The 15,595-nt window shown below is 35.3% G+C and overlaps 1 protein-coding gene across 7 annotated transcripts in view; it reads right to left on the bottom strand.

The window, feature by feature from the left end:
* Window positions 1-606: 606 nt before the first annotated feature.
* LOC129750784 (serine-rich adhesin for platelets) overlaps window positions 607-15,595 on the bottom strand; it is a 251,248-nt gene continuing 236,259 nt past the window's right edge. For all 7 annotated transcript variants that reach the window (XM_055745843.1, XM_055745842.1, XM_055745841.1 and 4 more), the window contains exon 9: window positions 607-15,438. In XM_055745843.1, the coding sequence (XP_055601818.1) occupies window positions 14,328-15,438 (1,111 nt within the window). In that variant the 3' untranslated portion in view covers window positions 607-14,327. The remainder of the gene's footprint in view (window positions 15,439-15,595) is intronic.

Genomic DNA, 15,595 nt, shown 5'->3' with positions numbered 1-15,595 from the left:
TATAGTTATAGTTATAGTTATAGTTATAGTTATAGTTATAGTTATAGTTATAGTTATAGTTATAGTTATAGTTATAGTTATAGTTATAGTTATAGTTATAGTTATAGTTATAGTTATAGTTATAGTTATAGTTATAGTTATAGTTATAGTTATAGTTATAGTTATAGTTATAGTTATAGTTATAGTTATAGTTATAGTTATAGTTATAGTTATAGTTATAGTTATAGTTATAGTTATAGTTATAGTTATAGTTATAGTTATAGTTATAGTTATAGTTATAGTTATAGTTATAGTTATAGTTATAGTTATAGTTATAGTTATAGTTATAGTTATAGTTATAGTTATAGTTATAGTTATAGTTATAGTTATAGTTATAGTTATAGTTATAGTTATAGTTATAGTTATAGTTATAGTTATAGTTATAGTTATAGTTATAGTTATAGTTATAGTTATAGTTATAGTTATAGTTATAGTTATGGTTACCATAGTTTTAAACTGATTTATATTTAATTTCGTTTCTTGATTTGATTCCCCTGAGAAATGGTACCATGTAAGCAATTTTTAGGGAAACATGTGATATCTAAGAATTGAAAAACCAACAACCAATTTACATGGAAAATACATTTATTGTGTTACGGGGGAGCGCTCTTTCTTCCATATCGTGTTTCTATTTCGCCCTCTTTTTGTTGCACTCTAGGTTTGTATGTATGTATATAAATTGGGATCGGTTTTGCTTTCCAAATGGGACTGGATTCCAAAAGTGGTAGCACCCACATATTAATTTGACAACAATAGACACGTGGTTATGGAATGATGATTGCTGCTTGTTTGTTAATTTGATTCTTTTTTGTAAGTGAGTGAGTGAGTGTGTACAAGACTTTTTCTTTTGTTAATTAGTTTTGCTTTCCGTTTTCCGCCATTTTTGGCCTGTGAACGTGTATAGCACTTCTTTTTCGTAAACGACACTTGACGCCTAAATAGTAATAACAATCAAATATATGTATATAATATCGATTAAACAGGCTAGAGCTTTTGGTTTGTTTTGTTCAAATGCTAATTTAACACTTACTCGATACGCAGTCCAAACGTGCTGCTGCTAAATTCAACATCAGTTGAGTTCCATTTCCGGTTTCATGTACTTTTTGTTCCTGGTATATAGTTTGAGTATATGATTTCTTCGAACAAATATAAATATGTGTCGTCAGCATTCGTCGGACTCGTCGTCAGATGTAAAGTGGGTAGACACTCAAAAAGATCTACTACGGTCGGGATTTCGTCAAACTAACCAATCTACGTTACTCACATTAGTGCTAATATTTGTTTCAATCAACTACTACTGGCAAACCCTGTTACTCCACACTTCATCGAGCGTGGATTTTTTTTACTCTTCATTTCCTTCTGAGCATACAAAACAATCAATCACCTCTGACACCCAGAATTGTCAGTCACTTCTTACATCACACAATCATGCTGCATAAAAAAGGAAAATTGTACTCAACACCCTATACAAACAGCGTTTTTTTGTCTTCTCTTTTTTCAGTCGATGACCTGCTCACTCACTCTCCTGTGCCGCTTCCTGGAAAACCCTTTATGAGTCTTTTCTTTGAGCTTCCTACGTACCTTTTGCTCGCTGCCCTTTGGTTAAAGGAATGGAAAATTGGAAGCTACCATCATCATTTGACGTAGGTAGGGGAACATGCCCTATTATGCGCCACCTAAGCGAATCGCTGATTTTCTATGTATTCCACGTATAAATTGTGTTAAAAATGGGTGCAATCGTTGAAGAAAATTGTTTTCTACAAATGCCTATGATTTTTTATTACTCAAATAGCTATAGTTGCTTCAAAAACTTGATTTTTTAAAACCTTATTCAAAGCCACAGAACAAAACTGTGTTGCAAATACGCGCCGCCGTGTATTCAATACGCGCCTAGCAGCCGAACCCACCCGAAAGCAGCCGAAGACCGAAAACACACCAATACTTACAGACACTTTGAATGGAAATAAAATCAAAATGGACTAATCAAAATTTAAAAAAAAAAAAAATAAAAGTAGATTTTTTGGGCTGAAATAACGCTCAAAATAAGGTTTTCGACTTTTTGTTCATTTTCAATGAAAATTGGCCTTTTTGAAAAATTAATGCTATTTTCAGCCTACTACGATTGGTGCGTTATAACGAGCGCATGGGCCGTGATATAACATACCCATAAAAAGCATACCATAGCGAGTTCGGTATAATTTTTTAGCATTAAATCGTAGTTTAGATTCTCCTCTATCGATGTGTCAGAAAATATTGTCTTATTCGGTTTTCTCTGCTTGTTGACACCTTATTGAAAGTGTTTTAAAATTTAGATCGAAATGAAGAAAAACCTAAATTGTGAAATTATCACGACACAGGAGCATTTTAAGGAAAAATTCATACTTGCCATGACCAATCACAGCATTTAGAACAAATTGGTAATATTTTGCAGGCTTAAAATGCTTCAGATTCTTCAAAACAAGGGTGGCGCGTATTAGCCACATGGGGCGTTATATGAACTTTTCCCCTAGTAGCAGCAGGATGGGAACCAACAATTCTAATGAAAACATCGATTCAAATATTTATCTATTTGCTCACCAGCTAGCTTGCTAGCCTGCATTTGTCGCTCGCTTCCCTTAACGAATATCCTTTGGCCATCGCCCATCGTTTGTTTTTCAATGAAACACGTGATAAATGAATTTTTATGGCAACAACACCGGCAGGTTAGGAACTTTGTTCCGGACCCACCCTTCGTTTGCTTCGACATTGGTTTTCCATTCACAAGATCGTTTACTTTTATAACTTCCATTAACATCCGGTTGGTTTCCTAGTGCTTGGCCTGACCTGTGAGGGCTTGGCAGCAGGACCAGAGCCATTATTGCCACCTAGAAGGTATATGTATCTTGATGGTATCTTCATTTTTGTGTGTACGGGTCCTTTCAGATTCTATTAATAGTTTACATACCTAATGGTATAAAGGCTGTTATCAAATCGGATTCGGAACCAATTTCTATGCTTTAATGACTTTATTCCACACGTTGAAGCATGAAGCTACTCTTAACAGTATAATGATATTTACTAAAATCAACTGGAAAATTTAAAAGTTGAACTTTAAAACTTTAGTTTGAATCTTAAAGTAAGACTAAGTATTCTCAAAATATAGCTAAGTTGGGAAGATGGCTGATGGTATGGCGCATTCTAATGAATGGTCGGTCATTGGTCAGGTCAATGGTCATGAATGTACTTTAGCTTTTTATGAAGATTAATGCTATGGTCCAAACGACATTTTGCTGACCATAATAAAGCTAAAATTGTTACTTGGGCATGTTACGTTACAATTTGTCTCCTGAGGCTAGCGTCCACCTCTATAGTCAGAAAACTGGCCATTCCATGTGTTTATGTCTTAAAAAGACACTTAAAATTCCATGTATAAAGGACAGGCATCCATAAAATTCTTTAAAAAAAAGCTGCTTAAACCCTGGACATGGTCGGGTGATAGGTATACATAATATCTAGTTTCTTAATTCGATATTTCTTTTTGTTTCGGTAAAATTTCCGGAATTGGTAAACTGATAACTGCAATACTTATCTGCATTGTACAGAATAATAATATCTTTCATTGAGCGGTTATGAACACTGTTTTTGCCACTGTTTTTATATTTTAATAGGTAATATACTTTTAAAAAAATGGTACGAAATCATTGACAACGTAAATATCTTATTCAAGACAACCTTACCAACGATTCTGTGAAGGAAATATAATAAAAATGCTTTCAGTTCTTGCCAAATGATTATTTTCTTTAGGAAGCCAGGCTTACCCCAAGTTCTCCTACCTACTTTTTGAATGTACAAACCCCGTTCGTTTTTGGCAACATTCGATTTTGGCAACATCCGATTTTTGCACATGTGCCAAAATCGAACGGTATTTTGAAACGACATTTTCCGCTGTGAAAAGACCAATATAATTTGGACAAACACCGTGAATATGTTTTTATGTTCTTAAATGTTTATAACTACAAAAATATTTTTTTTACCGAAAAAATTTACCGAAATTGTTTAAATGATAATAAAAACAAGTGGCAAAAAAGTTGATGAAAAAACCGTTCGATTTTGGCAACTCAAAAGGCTCAGGCGTGTACTAAGAAATAATTTTTAAGGTACCCCCTTTTTATCGACATCGAAAAGCTAAAACAAATTTTCTACAATTTATGAGCATAGAGAGCTAAGAGTATCCATAAGAATTCAAATTTGACATGAGAGGAATACTTAAAATAGCCTTCGATTTTCTTAGCAAACATTTGTATTCCCGAACTGCGAAAGTTTTGAAACTCTCGCAGCAAGGGATGGTTCACGCAGCAAGGGATGGTTCAATTTTGAACTTATTTCTTTTTATTTTTGTATTTTATAAATAAATTCACTCAATCAAGCTCGAACACTTTCGAGATTTTGCAGTAAATTCCAGTGTGGTAGGTATGAACTAGAGAAAAGATTTATGTTTAATAATTGAGTAAAATATAGTATAAGTATCAGATACTTACATAAATACCTTGATAAAATTCTCTGCTATATTCGTTTGAAGATAACACAGATAGTGATATATCTAACATAGTTGATTGATTCCAGAAAACAGCGTAAACTGGGTTAAAAAGTAAAGCTACTTGATCAGGCGATTGAAGTGTGTAATATGAGTGGTGTGTGAGTGTTAATTAACTGAATGAATGTGTGAGCGGATGAACTGATGAGATCGGTCGATGAATGGGTTACTGTGATCATTCTTGATTCTTATTTTGGTGCGAAAAGTTGGACAGAAATCTATTCCCGGTCGAGAGCAAAAATAAAGAACGGAAAACGTAAATTTGAGAAATCAAGTGATTGCGAAGGTTCGGTTAACACATCCAGTACTTTGATCACACTTTAAACTTCCGGTTTTGGCTTGTACACAACTTCTTGAACTTTATTTTTTTTAAACTTCCTTAGTTGAACAACATTATCAACCAAAAAAAGATCAGAATGGAGATAATGATAAGATTACGGATTCTGATCATGAGCTTGACCTGACCTGACCTTGACCTTGATCCTGTTTCGGAACATGATTCAGATTTTTATCCCGATTCTTTTTCTGATCCTAGCTCCCAATCTCAATTATATTCCTAAGCATTTTAATACTTATGCTGACCCTGATTCTTATTCTAAATTTGATCCTGAGGTCGATAACGATGCTGATCCTGATGGTGATCTCTCACTCACTCGAATTCAGCTAGAAATATAATCAATACAAAAATGCAGAATAAATAAGAAAATTGATTTCTAAAGCAGTTGACTTGAAAAAAATGTATCGAAAATTCATATCAATGGTTAAGTCACAGACAAACAGTCGAGCGAGATATTTGAGAGAAAAATCAATTGATTTTTCGCAAAATGATTACATTGCCATTTAGCGTCGATATTGCCTACCAATCACCTTTGCATATTTTGAAATGATCCAGGTTGCCTTTGATGTCGTGATGGGGCGAAAATTAGTGAACAAAATTTTTTTTTCATTGGGTCGGTGGAATTCTCGGACTCTTACTGTAAAGTGTGGTCGGCTTTGGCGAATTGATATCGAAGTAATTCAAAGTATCAGGACATTCGGGGATCAGGTGTCAAGCTTTCTGTGCAATATGCATCAGAAGGAATATATCAAGTAAACAAAAAAAGAAAGAAAACTCATAATTTAACAAGTTCTGAACGCCGGAGCCAATGAGCTACATACCTACGTATTGGAATTGGTTAAGTTATTAATAAATTATTCAAAATGATGATCCTTACTCTGAATTAAAAATTTGCTTGGGAATAAATTTTTAGCAGTCTAGTTTACAAATCAATATTTTCGAAACACCAGAAAAAATACGAGTTAAAATTTGGAACTAAACCAAAATTTAAACTATTGAATTTAACCCACCAAAGCTGTTCGGTTCAATAAGACTCGAAGCGCACATCATCATTGCAATATACTGAAGAACTGGGAGTTTTGATAAACCAAGTATGTTCTATGAAAATAATGATCAAATTAACGACAAAAAGTTAAAATAAGAGTTTTGAAAATCGATTCATTGGGAAATGAAACACAGCTAAGCAAAGTCAAAATTGGATGTCGATTTTTTAAAGTAAGATTTTTTCTACCGAGGGATCTTAGATAGTGGTCAAAACTTTCATTGGATCCCAACATATAACAATACATAGTCGGATAGATGGATTCTTGACGATTACAAACATCAATTAAACACTTAAAACAGAAAATCTGTCAGGAGTTATGAGTACCGTAAAACGGGGAAACTTTGATCACTGGGGTTACATTGACCATCAATAAATTTTTCCACATTATCATCAATAACTTTGCTTATAGTTCAAATTTTTGAAAACTGTTTTTAGGTAAAATTGATAAATTAGAGTTTGTTAACAATGATTAAGCTTTTTTGTATCCTTTATCTATATATATAAAAATGAATGTTTGTCTGTCTGTCTGTTCCCTATAGACTCGGAAACTACTGAACCGATCATCGTCAAAATTGGCATCTGAGGGTTTTTGATGCCGGGGATGGTTTCTGTAATAGTCAAAACTCCATCCGACTTAAGGGAAGGGGGGCTTCCATACAAAATTTGTAGTTTTTCGAAACAAATTAAAGTCATGACATCCATTTTCTTGAGATTTTTTTTTCCTTTGGGCGGTTTGTTTTTCGTCTCTATGGTCGAGGCGTCGCGAGCCAAAGGAAAGTAGCCCAGGCATAGCATACTGATCAGTAGGAATATTTTGGCGCGTATTTCTCAACCAAGCATATTTTCTTTGAGGGGTTTGTTTTTCGTCTCCATGGGCGAACAAACGTCGTCGCAAGAGGATAGTAACCAAAGCACACTATTTATTGATTGCTGGAAAATTTAACAATAAGGCGCCTGTTTCTCAAACACGTGGGGGCGATATGCAACCTAGATGTGTTTTTTTCTTGCTTATTTGATTTGTACACAGCACGTGGTAATAAATGACGCCTAGATGTGACACGGATTGATATTTTATCAATCGAATCAAAACCAATTGAAAGATTTGCAAAAATACTTCAATATTTAGTTCGTGTTAATGTAGGCAGCATTCGACTTTTCATTCAAGGAACATCAGAACATGTTCAAACGTTCAACTTTTTCTGTTAAAAAAAATTAAAAATTATGTTTTCTTCTAGAAATTGTTACTTCGGCCCAAATACACAGCTGAAACGAATCTAGAAATGAAAATGGGAGCTTTTTATTTTAAATAATTCTGAAAAAACCATCGTACTTTTTGCTTACATACCAATTTAAGTACGTACTTAACATGAAAAGTGTTTTTGTGTTACATGGCTGCATAAAAGAGACTTTTGATCCGCTTCGTTTTTGAAAAGCGAGACTTTAGTTAGAACTGATATTCAACTGGACGCAAAATTTTTAAAAGAAATTTTTAGTTTACCCTTAAAGTGTTAAAAACAATATTCCCTTCTGTCAACTTACACGGTGGGGCAAGGGCAAACGTCGAACTTTTAAGAAATTCATTTTCAAAATGATTCAATATGTTGGAAAGACCAGAAGGGGTATTCCGAATGTTGAAAGTGCAGCGGATATTGAACAGCATTCGTTTAAAGTGGAGTAACCAACATAAATTTATATTGCAGGAATACTGCAGATCGATCAGTGAAACTTGATAGAACAAAAAACAGGAATTCGTATTAAATCCATTTTAAAGCCATTACTCTGACGCATCTGTAAATAAGCTTTGCATTGACACTTGCCCCAATATACGAGACAAATGTAAACTTAGAAATTTGTTTTTGCCAACATTTTTGAATATTTGACTTTCAAAGAGAAAATAAAAAAAAAACGCTGAGAACTTATTTAGTGATGCAACTGGTATTTTTTTTAAATATTTATATGTTTACTGTAGTAAATTTATTTAAAAAAAAAAAGAAATTTGCACTGTATTTAAAACATAACTAATTTAAAATATTTTTCATTACCATGATAAGTGCTGTTTGGGTATCGAGCCGGTTAAATTTGCCTACCTTCTTCAAGCAGTGGGGGACAAAATTGAAAAAGATGGGAGAGCTCCCATGTAAATTTAAGATAAAGAGCTTTTCAAAGAAGGGACCAAATTTTAAAAAGTTTTTTTGGGTACAGAGTACAAATTTCAGATCTTGAAAAAAGAGTTTAGAGATCAAGTTTCAATAAATAATATATACCATCTTTGAATTGCAATTCAGAACTGCAGCTGCAGCTCTCATTTCAAAGTTGTTGGTTCTGAAGTATGATGAGGTTTGATTTAAAAAAATGCTCTCTAAAATCTACATTTGAATAAATTTTTACAAATTACATTTATTTCCGGAAGGTGTAGCAAAGCACAACGGGTCAGCTAGTGATCAATAAAACTCGTTAAAACCATCAAAATGGAGACTGATCAATGTAACCTCAAAGCATCAATTCCTGAACAGCGACGAAATCGATTTTAAATCAAATTTAAAGTTGTCAAATAAATTTCTGCAAACATGTTTTACGTTCATAGGAGTCCAGTACTGGTTTAAAAAATATGAAACTTGCCACATTCCCATAAAAAGGAAAAATAATCGAAAAATATTGAAAAAGTGAACAATATTACCCCGGATTACGGTATTTTAAAAAGAAATTGATTTTTCGGACTTTTTACTTTCTGAACCAGTTTTTGATAAACTAGTTATACATATCGACTTATTTTTGAAATGTTGGGTTATAAAAATAAATTACCTACACAATGAATATAATAACATCAAAATCGGTTAACATTTACAGCCAGGAGAACGAAATCAAACTACAACTCAAATTTTTCAGAAACGGATATTTATCGAACGGCTTTGGAAGGTTAAGGGAATATCCATAAATGACGTAGCATTTGAGGGGGAGGGGGGGGGGAGTTTAACTTTGTGTGACGATGTGTGACGAGAGGGGGGGGGGGGGGTAGGGGTTCAAGTAAAGCTACGTAGCTTTGATTAAATATCGAAAAAAAAATCAAAATTGAGCAAAATTATGCCTAATTCAATCCAGTCTGAACATGTAGCTTTTGACTCCTACTGCCCGACTGTTTTCAAGCGTATCAAAGAGCGTACATGCAAGTAATGCAATTTATATTTTGCTTCAAATGTTCTCCAAAAGGAGCATAGCAAAATCCACAAGGCCCCAGCCTCGGATAGATAGATTCGTCCAAAGCGAATTGTAGGCAAAAGAGGACACGAAGTGCTGGTCATCACTCCGGAGGACGATAGAGAGTGGGTGGAGGCAGCCGACATCGCAGATGCAATTATTCCAGCCGAACAGACGATGGAGGAAAGCTGCCCAACGATTTCATTGGAATCCAGAATGGAGATAATTTGGACCGACGCAACTCATTGAATACTTACTAGCTATCCTGTTTGTTGAAAGGTAGCTTGATTTTTTTTGACTGATTGATATGCTTTTTTAAACTTCCATTTATAAGTTCTTTCCCTTTTTTGTTATTTTTTGTATTATTCTAAATTAAATATTGATTTTTAAAAGTGGGGGGGGGGGCTTATTAAAGCTACGTTATTATCTAGGGGGGGTCTATGACTTTGTGATGAAATGCTACGAGGGGGGAGGGGAATGGTATAAAAATTCGAAAAAAAAGCTACGTCATTTATGGACGTTCCCTAAGAGAATTTAGTAGAAACATTTTTTTTTAAATTAAAATACAGCGTAACGGACTTATTTTGGACCAGTGGACTAATTTTTGACCACCTTGTCTAGCTTTCCTATAAAACAAATAATCATGAATATTTTTTTGCAACATATTTAGTGCCCGAGCATCAGCTACATTTGTTAACGTTTTTCATGATGAGTTGCATTATAAGAGAGATAGACATGATGGTTCAAAATAAGTCCCCTATCCAAGTTGATGATTGAGTTTATTTTGGTCAAAAGAAGGACGTATATATTTAATTAATTTTGTTTCAAGTGTGTAAATGATTCAAGTTAGAGACAAAATTCTTCCAGTCATCATAATCAAAAAAGCTATAAATTTCTTTTTTGAAGTTCACATACATATTTATAATACAACATGTTCAATTCATCATTGAAAGTTTATACTGACACAATATAGATTGGAAAATTTAGTCTCTTGAAAATTGATAAAAACAGACCTATAAAAATAAAGTGCAGATTTTTTAGTTTTCAATTTCAAGCTCTGTGTATTTTGTCACCCTAAATAAAAATATTGTTTGCTTTAAAATAAGCGTTCCATATTGCCTGGTTTCTACCAGGCTTAACCCAATTTTCAGAAAAAATATATTTGAAATTGGCTGGAACAGTCTGGTTTCCCAGATATCTAAACTCAGATTTTGCCCGGATTTTTTCACAATTTAAAAAAAATCTAAACCCAAAACTCAAATTTGGTAAATTTGTTTCAGCGAAATAAACTCGCAAACAATTTTTTGAATTGTAAAATATGGTTTGAACGCCCTTGATTTGCCAAGGTAAAATTAATGTTTTTCTTGTTAATGATAAAGATTAAGAAAATTAAGTTTTAAGAACACAAAAAAATCAGAATTGAAATAGAGAGACTTACAAATTAAAATAATTGAATAAAGGGTGTCCCACATCAGATTTCATCACAGTAAAAGCGCTGCAAAAAATACCTATTAGACCAATTCTTTTAAACATTCAGACAATAAAGTATCATTCATTTGTGATATTTTGGTATACTTGTTTTATTCAGTTCAATATCATATTTGTACAATCGTTCATTGGGCCCAACTCTACCTAAAAAATAACGCAACATCTGAAAGCAGCTTTTTAGCTTTACAGAAACCCACTTTTTTGCCATTTATTTCGCAAGATTGGTCTCTTTGAGATTCTCACTGAACGCCTGCATCAAAATAGCCCAGTATGTTTCGATGGACCTTTGTTCCGGTACTCTGGGAGAATTTTTGTTCTTAAATACAAAAAGTGACTTATTTGACTTCATTTCTCGCCAGGCCATCGTTTGAATAGTGAAACGAATATAAATAAGTCAAAATGATGCAGAAAACCACTCTTTAGGAGTAGATACGGACGATAGTATTGGCGAAAAATTGGTCTCAGCCAAAACCTAAAATTTAATTTTTTGGCGGCCTCACCAGGTGTGTTAATAGAATTAATAGAATTAACATTTGCTTGTTTTAAACTAATTATAATGGTCCTTATTCTGCGCCTCGAGTGACGTGACGATAGTAGAGTCACCCAAGTCACTCTATTCCAGTAGTCGGTTTAGGTGAGGATTGTCACTTCGAATGAACTTTGTGAGTTCTTACCATATTCTCGTAGTCACCGTGGGTGAGAATCGTCGCATTCGGGTGACGATTTTAGGTGACAATTGTCGGTACCGATTCAGGTACCGACTTGGCGAAAATTTAACCAAAAATTTGTATACAGTGGGGCAAGCAAGAACAATTGCATAAAATTGAAACGATTTTAAAATTGTTATATGTAGTTTGTTGAAGCTTTTAAAAAGATTTAAGGGGAAAATATGAAATTAGAAATCTGATTCAGAGTATTTCGAAATAATTCCTAAAATGAGTCAGTACGGCGTATTAAACGGTCAAATATAATTGCAATTAGTTTGTACCTTAAAAATAATTTATTTGTACATTTTACAAATAGGGATTTGGTGCATAATATGACTTTAAGGTAGCCGGTAAAGATAATCAAAAATTCAGTTTGCTTCCCGGTTTGCCTGTTGCAAATTTCAGACAGCTGCCACTTTTCAAGTCCAGTACGATAAGAAGCGTTTGATTCATCCAGCATCATGTGCAGTTAATTCGCAGGGCGGCATATTGGAAACCCTCTATCATTCTCCGGTTGTGGAAGATTTCCGCTGCTGCTCGGTGCAGTTTCCAGCTGAAAGTTGAACACTTTTAAATTGTTGTTAATGTTGCTCTTAAGTTCCTTCACTGTACTTACGGGTTTCCGTGGCAATTGTACATTTCCGGATGTTGGTGTGAAATGTTCCGGCTTGCGTGGGGTGCCGAAGGTAACGACATGACAAAAGAAATCGTTTTACGAGGTGTTTTTAATTTCAATATTTCTCGAGCATAAAAATTTGTTCTCAGTTGGCGAAAAAATGTGTTTAAATTTCGTGCCGATGTTAAAATCCATACTACGATGCATTAGTCGATCTGGGCGGCAGCTTTTATTTTTATTCGTGTTTGGTCCTTTCTTGAGAAACTCCTTAGCTTTGCGGACATGTTTTTCAATCCGTCTTCAGGAAATCTGCCGTGATATTTTACCATACGAACTACCATGTTACTGGTATTCCTCTCCAGCGTAATAATCGTTCCGGAAGACTGATTTCGGGCTTACATCTCCGGCACCTTTGGCCGGATCGCTAAATTACACCACCTGAAAAGCAAAACAAAAAGATAGATTTGCCAAACCAGAACAGAATTATTCTTAACTTACCTGAATTACGGTTGGCGTAATCGAATATACTTATCGCACAAACTGGTTGGGACAGCAGCTGTTGATTTTTTTTCTGGATGTTCCTTGCAGAGTTTAGACGACCGATATTTCCAATTCGGTAGCACAGATTATTAATGTTTTTGTCTTGACAAGTTTGCTACCTACTTTAAACCGGATTGTAGTTTCCAACGAACCGAAACCATAACAGTTTATTTAGAAATTTGCTTCTGAAAATTCGAACCGTAAGCAAAAACACATCAAGAGCGAACAAATTTCACCATTTTGACAGATGTGTTCATTCGGCAACTCACCTAGAATGAACCTCTGTCACTTTACCCATATCGACTACGGGAATAAGGTGACAAATCTCACGGTGACTCCGAGGTGAGGTGACAATCATCACGTCACGCGCGGCGCAGAATAAGGGCCAATGTAATAATTTTCCAAATATCAATGCACTTGGCACCCCTGAGCACCCGAAAAAATCAAATCACTAACATCTGTGTATCGCTGTATGCAAATCTATATAGCTGCAGAGAGCTTTAGGAATAATTTTTACATTTAACGGAGTTTTAGTTCAAAACAAACATAATTATCGAACAATTTTGGATTTATTTTCAATTTTTCGATGCCTTCTAACATAATAATAACAAAGCATGATAACAAAGTGATATTGGTCATGAAAATCGGTCCAGCAGTTTTTCAGATGGCGCCAAAATTGTAATCCGTTTTTTGCGTATGGTGTTTTTAATCCATAAGTTTGATAAAATCACTTTCAAATGCTAGCAATACGATTGCATGCTTTTATTTTTTTACAAAACACATCAGCTTCATTTTAATTTAACTTCACACCATTTTATTTTTTTTATTGTTTTGATGGCAATAGCTCAAAATGATTTGATCCCAAAATCAAAATTAGGCAATACTTGATTTAAGATAATTAATTTTGCATAAAAATGTGAAAAAAATTTGGCGAAAACTGAGCAGTTTTCCACAAAAAATTAGATTCATGGTCGATCCGGAGTTGTTTTGAATTTTAACTAAATATTAACGCAAGCCCGAGTAAAGCTGTGCAATGTGGAATACTGAGTTAAATAAGACCGGATTCTGCCGTAGGTGAACCAATTTTCCGACATTTTTGTCAATACTTATTTTAAAAAAACCTTTCAGGATCAAGCCTTTTAGAATAAGCCGAGCTGAAAGTTTTGGTTTGGTGAAAACAAAAATATCCATAAGACTTCCCCTTGCACAATAGAAACCTATTACATGTTGTTACTAGGTAGATCAATATATCCTGCATTTTGATCTGTAATAAATACTTACTAGCTAAGAGATAATAAAAAAAAAGTTAAAAAACATATTTTGCAATTAAAAATTTTTTCTAAAGTTTTTTAAAACTAATTAACCAAAAATATAGTCCGAGTTTCAAAAAACTTATTAAGGATGTCAATGCTTCTTCCCATTAACGCTATCGAAAGATTTAAATTTCAAAATTTTATTCAAATGGACATCGTTGGAAAACCGACCTTCGACAAGCATTTTGAGGTTATTAACAAGAGGTAATTAGATCAATATTTTTTCAAACAACTCATCAGTAAGATAACACGATCACGCATTCCCTTGAAACACAAACGAAACGCAATTCATCATGAACTCCTACGCTATTCGAGAAGCAACTCATCATACCAAATTGAGTTGACTCCATTTAGAACTTTGGTGGCACTTTGAACCCATTTTCTACAAGCTATATTGACACCCTCAGTTAGTCCTAAATTATTCTCGCTCATAGCCACCGTCATCCTAAGTTACTATTTGTCTTATCATGCTCACTAACCGGGATGTTCCATCAGCGGCAGCAGTGCACTTTCATCACTCCCTGCACCCTCAGCACTGCCTTTGCTGTTGAGTCTGCTTCCCATTTTCTCCGCCAGCGGATTCACCATGGGATTGCTATCTTCGCTTTCTACGCTGCTCGCAGCTGCATTATATATAACCGTATCGTAGCGCTGGATAGAGCTACTATTGTTGTGATCTGCCGACTTTGCTGGTTCCTCGTCTTCCTCGAGATCGGTGCCACCCTCCCCACTGCTCCCGATTGCGAGCGTTTTGGTAGCCGCTATTTCTGGTTGCTGCAGTAACTTTTCCGGACTAGCCGGAAAATTCGACAGCGCCATCATCGGCGAAATGTCGGCCACCACGCTAAATTTGTTCGACCCCAAACTCTCACCGACCGGACAGAGCTCATCGGCACTGACTTTAGTCGTTTTCATCGAAGGACCTTCTACCCCACCTCCCCCATCCGGTCGCTTCGCTGTTTGCGGTTGCAATTTGAATTGATCCCCTGCACCACCCTCCTGAGCCAGCTCATCAGCCCGTTGTTCCCCGGTAGGAGTGTTGGCGGCACTGAATTTGCTAAAGTTTTTACTGCGTCGTTCGTGTATCACTTCGATAGAATCGTAAAACTCGTCATCGCCGGTGTGGTAGAAGTTCGGATAACGACCTGACCCCGACTGCCCACACCCCTTCAGCTGTTGTTGTCCCGCCGACGACTCGTTGCTGCTAATCACGTAAATCTGATCGAATTCGTTGCTCAATTTCTTGCTCTTAATTTTAGGCTTCGGTTTGCGAAAACTTTTCGTCGAATTGCTGCGGTAAAGAAACTTGGCCGTCGCCCCGGAGGAGTTTGGAGTTCGGTCCGATTGTGTTGACTTTTGCTGATGATGAGTAGCACCTTTGCTTGTACCGCTGCCAAGGACCAATGAATCGGGTCTTGACGGGAGAGAGTCATTGGCACCTGTTATGGCTTTGGATTGTGCTGCTTCCTCCGGATGTTCCAAATCTGGACTGTCCTCCTCGGGCACACACGGTTCTAAGCTCGATTGACACGATAGGTTGCGGGGAGCCATCAGCGGTGGCTCGGAGCAGATGGATAGTTGGCTTCTGGAAGAAAGAAAATATGGAAATTTGTAGAATCGTGACACATCAACATGATGAAGTTATTTAAAAATACAATATTTTAATAATCACTTTTGGTTTAACACTAAACGTACCGCAGGCGGTCAAATGACGGTTTTTGAACTTTGAATGATGATTACAC

Source organism: Uranotaenia lowii, chromosome 3 (assembly GCF_029784155.1).
Source record: "Uranotaenia lowii strain MFRU-FL chromosome 3, ASM2978415v1, whole genome shotgun sequence".
Lineage (NCBI taxonomy): Eukaryota > Metazoa > Arthropoda > Insecta > Diptera > Culicidae > Uranotaenia > Uranotaenia lowii.
This window is presented reverse-complemented; position numbering and strand designations above follow the sequence as displayed.